Source organism: Tyto alba, unplaced genomic scaffold (genome assembly GCF_018691265.1).
Source record: "Tyto alba isolate M040663 unplaced genomic scaffold, T.alba_DEE_v4.0 Super-Scaffold_22, whole genome shotgun sequence".
NCBI classification, from domain to species: Eukaryota; Metazoa; Chordata; class Aves; order Strigiformes; family Tytonidae; genus Tyto; species Tyto alba.
The window spans coordinates 14,601,010-14,614,426 of record NW_024881296.1 but is presented as its reverse complement, the minus strand read 5'-3'; the positions used below and the strand labels follow the sequence as shown (position 1 = coordinate 14,614,426).

Here is a 13,417-nt window from a genome sequence, read left to right as displayed (position 1 = left end):
TACCTAGCTGTACAACATTAATAGTTTACATTTTATAGCTTATTGTATCTATAATAAAAACAAAATTGAAGTGATCAGCATTGACAAAACCTATACAGCAGTACAATCCCATAAACCTGAATCTTTCTCTGAGCATGAAAGGCAGCTCTGAGTTAACAGTATTGATGATGACAACTGACCACTAAATGGCAATTATGTCATATGGCACGAATGAAATCTGAAAGATGACTAGGGACACAGCACAATTATCTGAGCAGTTCAGGCTTTGCCCAAATTTACAAAAATAATCTACTGGTGCTGAGAAAAATGTCAGTTAAATTACTGTGCCATGGAAACCTCTCGAGTGTTTCAATTGTAGTCGCATGCAGACAGAAAATGCTGTAGACGAAGTAGAAAGGAGAGGCTGTCGTTGACACTGACTGCTTGTCTCTCTTTGAGCATCATCAAAACCTCCAACTTGGAGCAAATGCCGCAGCCACGAGGAAGCCGTAACTGACATGTATAACCCACACGAAGAGTACAGAAACACGGAGAATAATCTTGTTTCCGTTGAAACAAATCCCAGATAGTAGTCTCCCACACTGTGCCATCAAACTTTTATGGAGAGCCAGCTGAGTGCTAGCACACCTCCAGCAGCAGCTGTGAACAGAACGCCTGGCCAGCTGTTTGGTGAAGGCTCCAGCTGCAGTGCTGTGAGGCAAACCGTCGCCAGCGCGGCTGACCCCCTACCCTCTGCTGTCACTCTGACTTAAAACGGCATCAAGTGGCGGTGCTGACCTCTCTGTCAATCTGTCCTTGTGCTTGAAAGGAAATAACATTTTTGTGTTGTGTTATGGGAACCAGTAAAAGCAGGGGGGTGCAACTCCCAAGTGATACATACGAGTTTGGTTTCCAACCAAATATAAATGCACTGCAGTCGCAGGCAGCTGAAAATGGTTAAATGGCAATTATGTTGGATGCTCCAACTGGTGCAACTTATTCAGTGAACAGAACAAACAAATGCTTTTCATATAGATAATGGATTTGTACCACAGCCAAAGACTTTCAGAGTCCATCAGGGAGGTTAAAAATCTCAGGGATATTTAGTTATTGTATTTCCAGTTTAGCTTTCCACTACAGCTACAAATCTATGCAAAAGTACAGTTCATAGCTCTGATTATTTCAAATAGTCAATGCATTATACAGAAGAGACATTTCCTAATAATTTCTTGGTTTGGATTCTATAGCCATTAAATTCCATAATGCAGCAAACCGCACTTATGTGAGGAGGACTGTTAATAACATCTCCATTAATATCTGACTATTACTTTTCATAAGGACATCGAGCACTGTGAAGAGGAAGCTGGCATAATTATGTTAACATTACAGATATGGAGATTGAGAAGAGGAGCAGCAGTAATCATGGCTGGTTTATGTTCATGCAGCGGTCTGGTGGCAGAGATGTGAGCAGAGCCAAAGTCTTGTAACTCCTAAACTGTGGTACCAGCTCCTATATTAAACAAAGCCTGCCGTGGAAGAACAAACTACATGACATAAATTCACAAGAGATGAAGACTAAAAGCATTTGAGCCTGCATTTGCCAAAAGAGCAATTTTTCTCTTCCTGTAACTCATGCAGCCTCGTGGTACCAAAAGAAAGCTCTTGGATGTTGGGCAGGATTAAAAGGCTGCCAGTGGTTCATTCACGTGCTGTGCAGCTGACTCAATGGGTTGCCAGCAATAGCTTCTGTTTTTCAACAGCGGGTTTCTTAAAAATAGAAGCATTACAAGCAAACAGAAAGTTTACAAAGCTTCTTGAAGACAGTGCAAGATAAACGAGACACAAAAAATTGCAAGCCCCAGGACCAAAACAAAAGAAAAACAGAAAAGCAGACCTTCACATAAAGATTCTCATTTGGCCTACAGAAAGGCAGAAGGAAAAGGGCAGCAGGCAAGATAAAACAGTGACCAGTGTTATGTTGTTACTGGTAAATCCTGACTAGCCTGGGTACGTCCTGCCCATGTGAGAGAAGGAGAATGGAGACTGACAGATGCAGACGACCATGAGGAACTGAAACCACCTTCCAGAAATGCTGCTGTCTTGAGCAGCAATACAAGGAAGAGCTGTATTACAAATTCTTCTACCAAAAGGTTGGCTTTTCCTAGGAACTTTCTCTGGGACTCCCCAAAGGAACAAACATTCAACATCTCAACAATATGATCACTCTGCTGTCTTTGCAGCAGGGCATTTTTATCTGTTCAATTAAAAAACCTGAATTTTCAACAATCTGCTTGGTAGAGCAAGGGTACTGCTGCTACTTCTGTCATTCTGACTTACTTAGTGTATAACTAAAGACATCTAGAAACTTAGTGTATAACCCAGACATCTAGAAAAAATGAACCCTGAGGAAGGAAAGGAAGATACAAGATTCTCAGCCTACAGAAGATGGAAGCTAAACATGATAACAATCTTCAAGATGTGGAAGAAAACTGCAGAGGAAACTATTCTCAGCAGAGAGGATGTGAACTAATGGCAAAGCAGACACAGCTTGGGACAGATGTTAGGAAGCATTTTCTAATAGTATGGATAGAGACAGTCTAAAAACCAGTTAGGCAAACATATATCAGAAATGACACAAAAGCATATCTCTGCCACCCTAGGTCAGTGGTGGTCTGCAGGACTTCTTAAGGTGCCTTCCAGCCTACGCTTTAGTAGCAGTGCAAGGCACGGGATGCCCTCCGAGTATCCCACACCAGTGGGTTCACCTGGTGCAGAGCCAAGCAGGGACACAAGTTAGGCTTCCAAAGCAGACCCACTGAGCCTCTGTGGTTGTCCTGGGGATCAGCCAGACCTCACTCCCAGGTGCCTGGTCCAGGCAGAACACTGCACACAGCCAGCAGTGACTGTCTCACTCCGGACTCATTCATTCAGCTAGAGCTTCACATCAGTCTACATAGATCTTTTCCAATTAAACTAAGCTATGCTTTTCTCTCCTCTCTCTGTGCTTTCCAACTATTGCTGGTAAGGGGTATGAGGTCCAACAAGGAACATTGCACCTCCCAGTCCTTCCCTGGTAAAAGTGGGTTTTCTACAGATAAAATGGAATTGCACCACATTTGTCAAACAAGATAAACATTTCACTCTTGGCTTCAGGACAACTGTCTGTGTAGCCTCTCCATTCCTGAAACTACACTAAAGGCAACTAACAGCAATCTGCTACTTGATAATAAAAAACATCAGATGTGGTCTTTTCCATAAAGTGACAGCCAATTTGGGAATAACTGCAAATAGCTGTCATTAGATACGCAGTGCAATGAATATAACAAAAAGAATAATTCAAGGGAAAGAAAGCAGTAGCGAAAGCCCTTGATCAAGTCTACTATGGGCACTGTGAGGTATGAGTTTGGGTCTGAAAGTTTTTTACTGATGGCACCTACAGGAGCTGCAGTTTCAAGTGTCTCCATTGCTACTTATTCACTATGTCAAGCACAGCAGGATCAGGTGAAACTTTAAAGAGATAGATGGCAAATTGACTGAAAATTACAAGGTGATTTGGAAAATTGCTTTTTACTATCAAAAAGAAATTAGTATGATGGACTACTCACTCCTGAATACAACCAGCCACCATTCATTGACTGGCTGGAATAACCAGGGGACATATTCAGATGCAACCTGCAAGAGCTGCTGCTTTTTTAGAAACTTTAAAGAAGTCATTCTTTCCATATTTCATTGACAGAAGAGTGTGACTCAACAAACGTTTAGAACAAACTTGTATAATTTGATCACAGGTGAAGAACATATCCTTTCTGCCAAAGAAATCAGCAGACTTTTCAGTGCTCTCTTCCTCTGACTTCAGATTTGAATCTCCTTTGTGGTCTCTAGGGAATCATCATATGAATACCTGAATAATGCAACACTTTCAGCTGCTGCTAACAGGGCCCATGGAACTGCTCAAGGATTAGAAGCCAAGGGCGTGGGCATGTTAACTTAGCAAAAAGATGTAAAAATTTAAGAGAGCTCTGTGCTACACCTAGTGAAAAACAAAAACAGAAGTGCACTCAATGTCTTCATATCAAAGTCTGAAACTCTGTCTTAAACCTCGCGTAAAGCAAGCAGTGTAGTGAAGCCAGCAATATATGGAAGGCAGCAGTAGGTGCTGGGACCTGCGGTTGCTCCACACGTGACCACACTTTGGTCCCATTGCCTGAATGCCCATGAGAGGCTGGAGGGCACTGGGTGCCCTCCTGGTTTAGTTTCATCGGGAGAGAATTTAGCTTGTGTGCTCTGAAACTTGCTTATGTGCTAGCAAACCAAGGCACAGCAAATGGAGATGACTGGAAGAATTGCTTCAAAAACCTGGCCCAAGACAAAGCACCAATGCTGTTGGATGCTAGGACACCCAACACAGTTTCTGCTACACCACCGAATTTCTCATAAAGAAGGCTGGGGTTTGCTTGTGAGTTCTGTCCTGTGCTCTCTTTGGGGGAAAATTAAATGAAGCTATTTCAGGTAGCAACATACTAAGCTGCTGAAGCTGTGTTCCAAAGGAACATATAACTATGCAGTGAGCTATATTTTGATATTACTGTAATAGCAAATTTGTACTGGGGCAAATGCGTGGACAGGAAAGAACTGGGTAATAATGGTGCATTTACCTACAGCATGTATGACAATTGTACAAGTGTGTGCTCCTATGTGAATCAATCTGTCAGGGAGAAAGATAGGGAGGTTGATTATAAATTTACCAGTATTTAGGCGAAGACTCAGTAATCCTGTTCTCATTAGGACAACGGGAAGAACTTGCTATCTAGCAACCTTTTAACAAGGTGACCTCATACAGAACTCAACAGCCAAAATTTTCATGAAGAGAAAGCTGAATTTTCTTTGGTACCTAGGAAAAGAGGAACAATGGTTTTTTGTGTAAAAGCAAAAGTAGCCAAAATGCTCCTGTGCTACAAAGCAGAGAGCATTTTTATTATCCAGAGTTCATTTCTTGAATCTCTTAACAGTGGGAATTTTGCCTGATAACAGGATCTTCATGATGCACTTGGCATTGTGAAGAGGCTATAATTTAATCAGGACTTCATACAATGAGGAGTCCCACATGGCTCGAATAGAAATAGATGATAAAAATCTCTAAGTGATGCATGTTCAGTTTATATTTATAGGCGAAACTTTTCCCTTCTCATCCAAACCTGAATCCAAACACTGTACAAAATAACTAAAAAGAATTAAGTATCTAACCCAGAAGCTACAATCTTGATGATCACAAATCAATGTTCTTTAGCAAATAATATGAAAATAAACTTCCAGCAATGTTTTTTTGTAATTTTTAACCTGTCCAGTCTGCTGTATCTATAATATTTGCTGACACACAATGAGCTGGCTGCCTAATCACAGTTCATTTCTTGAATGTACTGTATCCTTTTGTACTTCAGAAAGCAAGCTCTAGATAAGGTGACTTTTTAGGGGAGGAAGAAAGAGGTGGCCTGATGTAAGAAGCCTTGCAAAGGCACTATAAAGCCACAACCCAGTAGTGACCTCTAAGTACTGAGAGTTGAGTATCTTCTTGCTTTCATTTTCAAAACTCCCATGGGAAGAAAGAAAATTCTGCTTCCTTAGATGACAGCTACTAATTCCAGATTGCTCCTAAATTGTGATGGGCAAGGTTGGCGCATTCTGCAGCTCAGCACAAACCTGGAGATCTTCCCCTTGACTCTTAGCCCACAAAATGTGCATGTGAATGGGCGAGGACCAGACAGTGTCCCAAGATCATTGCTGTGTGGCTGAGCACATGCTGACTAGGCTGATCTTTACATTTTAGAGTCATTTGTGAAATATACAGAGGAATCAAATGTTACTGTGCTTGTCCACACGGAAGTTGCTATTTCCTTCCCAGATTGAAAATTTAGTGTATGGCTATTTGTGGAGAGGAGTGAGTCTATTTCTCAGCTGGATCTTTAAGGGGACTTCAGGTCCAGCAATGGTTTTTTTGAGCTCAGAGCCCTGACATTTGGAGAGTTACAAATCTCAGAGTAAAGAAGCTGTACATAGGCAGCAGTTCCCAAGGATGAAGAGCATGCAGCCTCCCCTCCAAAGAGCAGGGTCAGGGGACCTCTGCTGTGGGGTTTGGACTCAGAGGAAACTGGATGTGTGGTCAGGACTTTCCTGGTGAACTGTTTACAAGAGGATAATAGGAGGCCCAGGAGGATATAAAAAAGATTGAAGAATAAGAAAATATATTAAACTGAAATTTAAAGGGTAAACATGGGTGAATAACAGGGCCTCTCACCAAATACAGGGGCTGAACAAAATAGGATGAGACACCTTGAAAAGCCTGGCACCAAAGGGTTAGGTTTATCTGAGGCTCTGAGTCCTGCTTTATAAAGTTAAATTGTCCTCAGTTTTTTGTTTGGTTGGATTTTTGATCCCTTCAAACCAGAGGGAAACCACTGGAGTTCAGTAACTTAGATCTAAACACCACAGTCATCACAGGGGAACTGAGTTGCATACAGAGGAAAACTGAATAAGCTACTTCAGTTGGTGTCCAAACAGGGAAGCCACTACCACAGTTTTATCAACGGATAGAAATCACAGTCCATCCGTTGACATCTAAGCTAGTTGTTCAGTTCAGTGTATAACTAATATCATCGACCTAACATCCCTGAGAACACCACAAGCTCTCTGTGAGTCACTAAAGCTGCGCTCACTGCTTGCTGCATCTATAACCATGTCATGCACTCAGCACAACTGCAAACGCATAAGCCTACTGGCTTAGACTGAAGGGATCATGAACTGCAAAGCACTTCAGAGCTTTTGACAAAACAGATTATCATTTCTAAATCGCATAAGCAGAAACAGGTAAACTCTCTCAGTTCTCAGGGTCAAATAGCTTCCAGTTCTGAGATTTATACAGTCCATTACCAACAAGATGGGCAGATGCAAACTACTTCCTCATGACCCATCACATAAGCTTTGCCAGATCATCACCGAAATATTTACAAAGTTCATAAGCATTATGTCAGTGAATTATGGCTTCATGCCACTTTCTCTAAAATTGCATGTCTCCTGGAGTGATGGGTCTTTGATTTTCAAGCTCCAGAGGCAGCCCTTACATTCCAGAACAGCAACTTGTTGGGGATTTATGAGCACTTCACGGGTGTTTCATGAGGCTTACATTGTAAACGATATAAACAGCTATTGTACACAGAATCCTGAAGCACATCCAGTAAAGCTGATAGAGCGTGAGACACCTTGAGAGAAATACTGAGTGAATCAAAATAATCAGCCTGCCCTTTCCCTCTGTCCCAGATTTGCTGGTGAATACAAGGCACACACATACGCAGAATAAGCTGTCCCTGTTTTCTTTCTGTTTCCTCAGTCTCACGGTGCATCCAGGCTGGGCAGCCAAGACACACTGATATATAAATCTATGGTTTTAAACATATAGACCAACTTTATTCTCTTTCTTTTTTTTTTTTTTTTAATCTAAAAATCTGATTTGCAAGGAAAAAAAAGTAGAGTGTAATGAAGACATGAAAGCAACATTTTGAGTTGGTGTTTAATAGTGTTATCTAATGACATTCTGAAAGGCAAAAGTCTCACTCTTGGAAGGTACTTAATGCCTAAGTATCTTTCAGCACCTGGACCCCCCCAAAAGGGTTTATATTTGCAGAGGTAGCTGTTATGGTATTTTAATTTAATAAATAGTGTTTTGAAGTCAGATGAGTTAGTTATACATACATGCAGCCTTGAATCTAATGTATTCACCATCTGGCACCTAATATATGTAACATTCTCAAACATTCTGGACAAGGTTTTCCTAAAATCAATAATTAGAATGAAATGCTTATCTAGTTTCTTCAGGAAGTTCTCTGTTTTAAAAACCAGATACCCACAAGCTCCTGCAAAAGGCAGTGAGGCATGAAGGAAAGAAACTTGTGTGCGATGCTCTCATTTACAGCCGAGAGGAACAGTGGCTTTCTTGCTTTCAAGGATCCATGCTGTTAGAGGTGCTTATCAGATATACTCTACATTTAATATAAATCTTCATGAGGTAAAGATTAAATGCATTTTCACAAAAGTTTGTGTGTACAGCATGTGCTTCTGCAAACTTTTACAATCTAAACTGGAATAGTTTGGAGTCTAATTCTCCCTTCACAGCAGGAGTGGTTCTGCTGTTTAGCATATATTTTCAAGATTAAATCTACACATGCAATTGATCTGAAAAGCCTCTTTTGTATCAAACAACTTTTTGGAGCTGTAAGTGTTTGAAGAGAGCTGCTGTTGATTGCTATACCCTTCTTATACTACCCTTTGCTCTGGGTGAAGTTGGGATCATGCTAACAAGGGACAACTACCCTGGAAAGAGGCAGGAGGCAGTGGAGTCACTGGAGGAAGCACCGTTTTGTACTTCTGTTTCTTGGTAACCATTATCAGCCAGAGTCAGGCTCCTGGAATAGGGAACGCTTTGTTAGGATCCACTATGGTTTGTTCTCCAGAGCAAGCTATAAAGCTAGTTTTAACCCATCACTCCTGAAGGCATTTAACTTCTTCACATTCATATTTATCTGGGTTTTAATACTTCAGACTAATCCAGAAAAGAAAAAACAATTTTGCTATCCCCTCCTCTTTTCTTTCTCATTTCTCCATTTTACAGCTTTTGCAAATTTGTTTCACTAAAGAAAATAACTGCTATGATATTTAGGACTGTGTGGTCCTGTCAATGGGACTGGCAGTGAGAGCTCTGACTTTCTTGCCCCATGTTGTACTGTGCAGAGTGCATCTTAGGAAGCAAAATAATTCAGAAATTTGTCTCATAGCATGCATTTCATCAGTAAACACTGAACACAGTGCTAACAAGTACTTGTGGCTTTGCTCCCATTACTTGACATGGTAATAAATACTTCACATTGGAGTAAATTCCAGACTTCTTGAGCGTAGGTAGGCAGCAACAATTCAGCACTCTCACTTAAAAGATGAAATTAAGCTGTCAGAAATATTATCTCTGTGCCAAAAGTCACATGGAAACTCACAGACAGCAATCTTCATTGCTGCTCATCTCACTTGCCCTGTGCCAATGGGGTTTTGACTTCATTTTTGTACTTCAAGTTAAATAGCTGTCAAGTTTAACTTATTTGTAGGAACTAGTGTTGACAAACTAATTCCTACCAATATGCTAGTTATCTTGAGATTAATAGGAAATCCAGAGCTACTTGTCAGAGTGGTAAGTAGGCTGAATGGGAGAGAAATGCAGTCCAGCAGGATCACAAAGCAGCCTCAACTTTTATATCTTGTGACCCATGCTTAAGAAAACAGTAAATAGCCTGCTGTAATGACCAAGGGAGGAGAGAGGTGGTGGTTCTATGGTACAACAAACTGAGGAACTGCAAACACAGAGGGCATCTGGACATGCCTGTTCTTGATGGAACAGAGATTAAACCACTTCGAGTAATTTAAAATCACCATGTAAGTTTTGAGATTTCCTAAAATATTGCCATAATACAGATTTACTTTTTTTTCCCAGTGGAATCTAACACTACAGATTTAGCTATCAAATATTAAGTAAAAACTGTGTGTTTGGAGATGCAGAAGAAACCCTCTCCCAAAGCTTTTTCTGCTCAACACACCTCAGAGTTATACATAAAAAGAGAGAATACCCATTTTTCATCTTAGGTGAAAAGTTGTGGGCTCTCAAAGGAAACTGAAGAGTCTATGGTACACGCTGACATCAGAAGGATCACACAGCTCTTCCTCAGATGCTGTGCCTGGCAGGAGATGTCTTTCCCTGGTGCGGAAGGCTCTGAGAGTTGTGTCCAGCTCAGTTTGGGCACTTCAGGGTTCTGCTCTTGGTTGAGAAGTCAGAGAATCACTCCATTATACGTACTGTGTACACAGACCTGACCTTTTACTTTTTATGTATTACGCCCAGTACTATTTAAGTGGTTATTTACAACATGCAGTTCTGCCAGAACAAACTTTCCCATCTACATTCCAAACAAAAAGATCATCACGTCAGCACTGCTTCAAACTAAGGTTTCTTTGAAAAGGCTTTCTTAGGGGAAAAAGGCTGTGTAAACACCTGGTTTGCCACTTCCCCATTTCGACTAGTACTCAGAAGAGGTGCTGTGTCTGCCTGCCACCACCTGCTGTAACTCTACCTTGCAATTACTGGTAGCTTCATTCTTCATTCAAAATGATCTCGCTTCACATTAGGGTAGAAATTTAGGCTCTATACTTCATTGTGCAAACCCACATTGTCCAAAAAAGAGCAGAGATCTGCTCTGGGCAAAATGAACACTGTTCACCTTTTCTGCAAAAAGTGTCATGCTTTTGAGAGGAGAAAACAGAATAAAGTGCTAGGTCAGGGAAACAAGAAGATGACTGGATCTTCGTAACTCTATGGAGAAACACACAGTAAGTACTTCAGCTGAGACTAAACTTACTCCGTTTGCTTTTCAGTCCTCTGTTTTACTAAAAATTTCTTTTTGGTCTGAGTGAGTCTGTAGCAGCCAATGGCCCCAGAAGAGGGTGACCAGCTTGAAACATCAGTCATTTGACCCCAGCCTACTGGAAACCATGCGCTGACTGGTCCTGAGCTAGGAAACAGCATGATCTCAACAACCTCAGAATGACTTGTTGCACTTGAAAATATGCTCCCATGAATTTTCAGGCATATAGTGAGAAGCACCAGCTGGAAGGCCTTTCTGCCCAGTAGGAGTTATGTTTTACTTCAACAGTAATTTTAATTTAATTTAATAAAATTATTTAAAAATACTTATTTCAGTTTATTTCAGCAACAAACAGATACTGCCACTGTAATACAAATTAATATAAGCCCAATAAAAGTCATATAAATAACATCAAGAAAGTGAAGAAAGCACACAGCTAGAAAACTCCAAAGCCCTGTTTTCCTGTTCCCACATTGCACACAGGTAATGTTTTTGTGTACACTTTTTTATAACATTCACTACAGTGAGGCAGAATTTGGAGAGCGGCAGAAACATATTTGTGTACTCTTATATATCATAAGACAGCAGCAATACAAAAAAAATGACAAGTAAATGACAAAGTAGCACAGAAATAGAGACTGCAGTCACTGTCCTGATCCTTACCTTTCAGAGTTGCCTTCTTAAGTACCTTCATGGCATAAAGCTGACCCGCATCAGATCCTTTGATCTTCCTCACTAGAAATACCTGTAAAAAGCAGACACCTTGTGTAGGTGAGTACTAAACTTCCAGTTACAAGACTTGCTGCATTTGATAGAACAGATTCAGGGATTCTAATGAAAACTATTAGTTATAAGTATTTTGTATCTATTTCACCTGTAATTGGTTGAACTAGATCTGGAAAGCTCCATTTTTAAGCCTCTACTACCTCACAAAGAGAATATGTTCAACATTATCAGTTACCCTTACACATTCAATTAAAGATGGGTGAGTAGTTATAAACAGCGTGTGCACATCTCTTCATATTCTGACCAGTTTTACATGAATAAAAGGCCTCATTTGTGCTTAGGAATGTGCAGTGTCTTAAAATTACTGCCATCAATTAAATTAAGGAGAAAAAACAATTTGGCTTAATTTATGCTTTAAGTCATGAAGGGTGATTAGCCTAAGATATAACTGAAGCAAAAAGTTCATACAGCTGAAAATCTGGTTCTGCATACTTAACAAAAAGTAGGATTATTTTGATTAACAAATAGGTTATAAAGAGAGTCTTCCCTGTTATAGTTACCTTTGTTACATTTTTTGACAGTGCACATTTGTTATTGAAATAAAAGAAAATTGCAGCTAGAATTCTGATCTTTTTTGTTTTACTCCATGTAACTTTTTTGTATCTGCCCCTGAGTGCATCTGAGCACTAGAGGGGTAGTGAACAAAAGAATCAGTAAGTTAGTTTGTTTTTCAGAAGACTTTCAGTCTTTTAATAATTGAAAATAAAATAAATCATTTAGTTGATTCCCAGGACTCACTCTGCTGAAGTCAGAAATACCAGACAACAGTGTCTCTTTATCTTTTTTTTTTTTTTATTTCAGCACTTGTGTTCCTGGACAGAAGCAGAAGTAAAGACAAATGATGAAATAAATGTAAGTCCACATGCATAGCATATACTTATGAATATATAAATCAACAAAGGCTATATGAAATTATGTAACTAATGAATGTCTGATTGGATTAAAAAAATCTGTAGCAACTATTTTATTCATTGCCTTTTCAGGAGCCACGCAGCTTTGTTAACTGTATCCATCAAAAATATAAAAAGCCAAATAAAGAAAGGAGGAGGTCTGTTTCTAGCACATTATTTGCAAGTTGAAAGACTCTTCCTCCTGAAAAAAAATCTGTGATTTTCTCAAACACCTTTTGAGGAAAGGTTTGTGGGAAGGGAGAACAACTTTCAACAACTAGGTAGAGAAGCTGAAAAAAGAAAACAAAGGGTAAATTTTCCCTGAACACCTTAACCAGGGCTCTTACATTTGACAGCATCACAGCAACACTTCTACAATAAGATCTGACAGGTTTTTGGTGAGACTTTCCTTCTCAAGATGTTTCCTGTGCATATGCGATACGTATAGTTCCTCAGCCAAGCTGCCCTAACTAGCTGAGATTGGGCACATGTTGCTTGTTCCCATCTCCTGTTTCCCAGACTGATGAACATACAAATACCGCCGGTGCTCACAACTGTAGGAACAAACGATGAAATCTGGATGCAACAGGAACACATAAGACTTTCTGAAGTATTTTTCATTAACATTCATGATAAATTAAGCTCAGCTGCTCCAGCATTAATAGGAAGTCAATTCATTTAGAAGTTCAGCTAGACATAGAAATGTTGGGTTATTTTTCTGTCCAGCCCAAGTAAAAGATTTAATTTTTGCATTACATTGAAAGGGAGGAGGAAGTCAAAACTAAACTTGCCCAAACACTAGAGTTTCAGATGTATTATTATTCTGTAAAAATGGTTATGGAATCTTCATCCAAAAACCAAAACCCCAAACCCTTAAGATAATGATTTGAAACAGTACTGCACATAGAACAGCACAGCATGCTGCATCTGCAGAAACGTTAGGATTCAGTTCTAGAATACCTTATCTGCCATGTAATCTTGCAAAGCCTGTAGCACCCATATTGCTGTAAAAACAAAATTATCAATTTACATTACTAGTCATTAGTCAGCTGTTCTCTGTAGCATGGGGTAGGGCACTTGTTTGCATTCCCTCCAAAACAGATGAGTCAAGAACACTGTGTGCTGTTTCAGAGGACATCAAAATAATCATCAAATCAAAAAGGAAACAAAACAAATGAAAATGCATTGTACTGCAAAATGATGTCATCTTCTGATTATTCTTAAAGGTAAAGCTACATTGTTCTTGAAACCACCAAGTGGCCCTAGAATTTACTTGACTGGTTATATTAGCTATACTATACTAGTTTGCCA

At 39.9% G+C, this 13,417-nt stretch overlaps 1 protein-coding gene across 6 annotated transcripts in view; it reads right to left on the bottom strand.

Annotated features, from left to right (window-relative positions):
* Positions 1–13,417, bottom strand: part of RPS6KA2 (ribosomal protein S6 kinase A2) — a 302,187-nt gene that overhangs the window by 85,029 nt on the left and 203,741 nt on the right. For all 6 annotated transcript variants that reach the window (XM_042795988.1, XM_032996922.2, XM_032996923.2 and 3 more), the window contains one exon: positions 11,094–11,175. In XM_042795988.1, the coding sequence (XP_042651922.1) occupies positions 11,094–11,175 (82 nt within the window). The remainder of the gene's footprint in view (positions 1–11,093; positions 11,176–13,417) is intronic.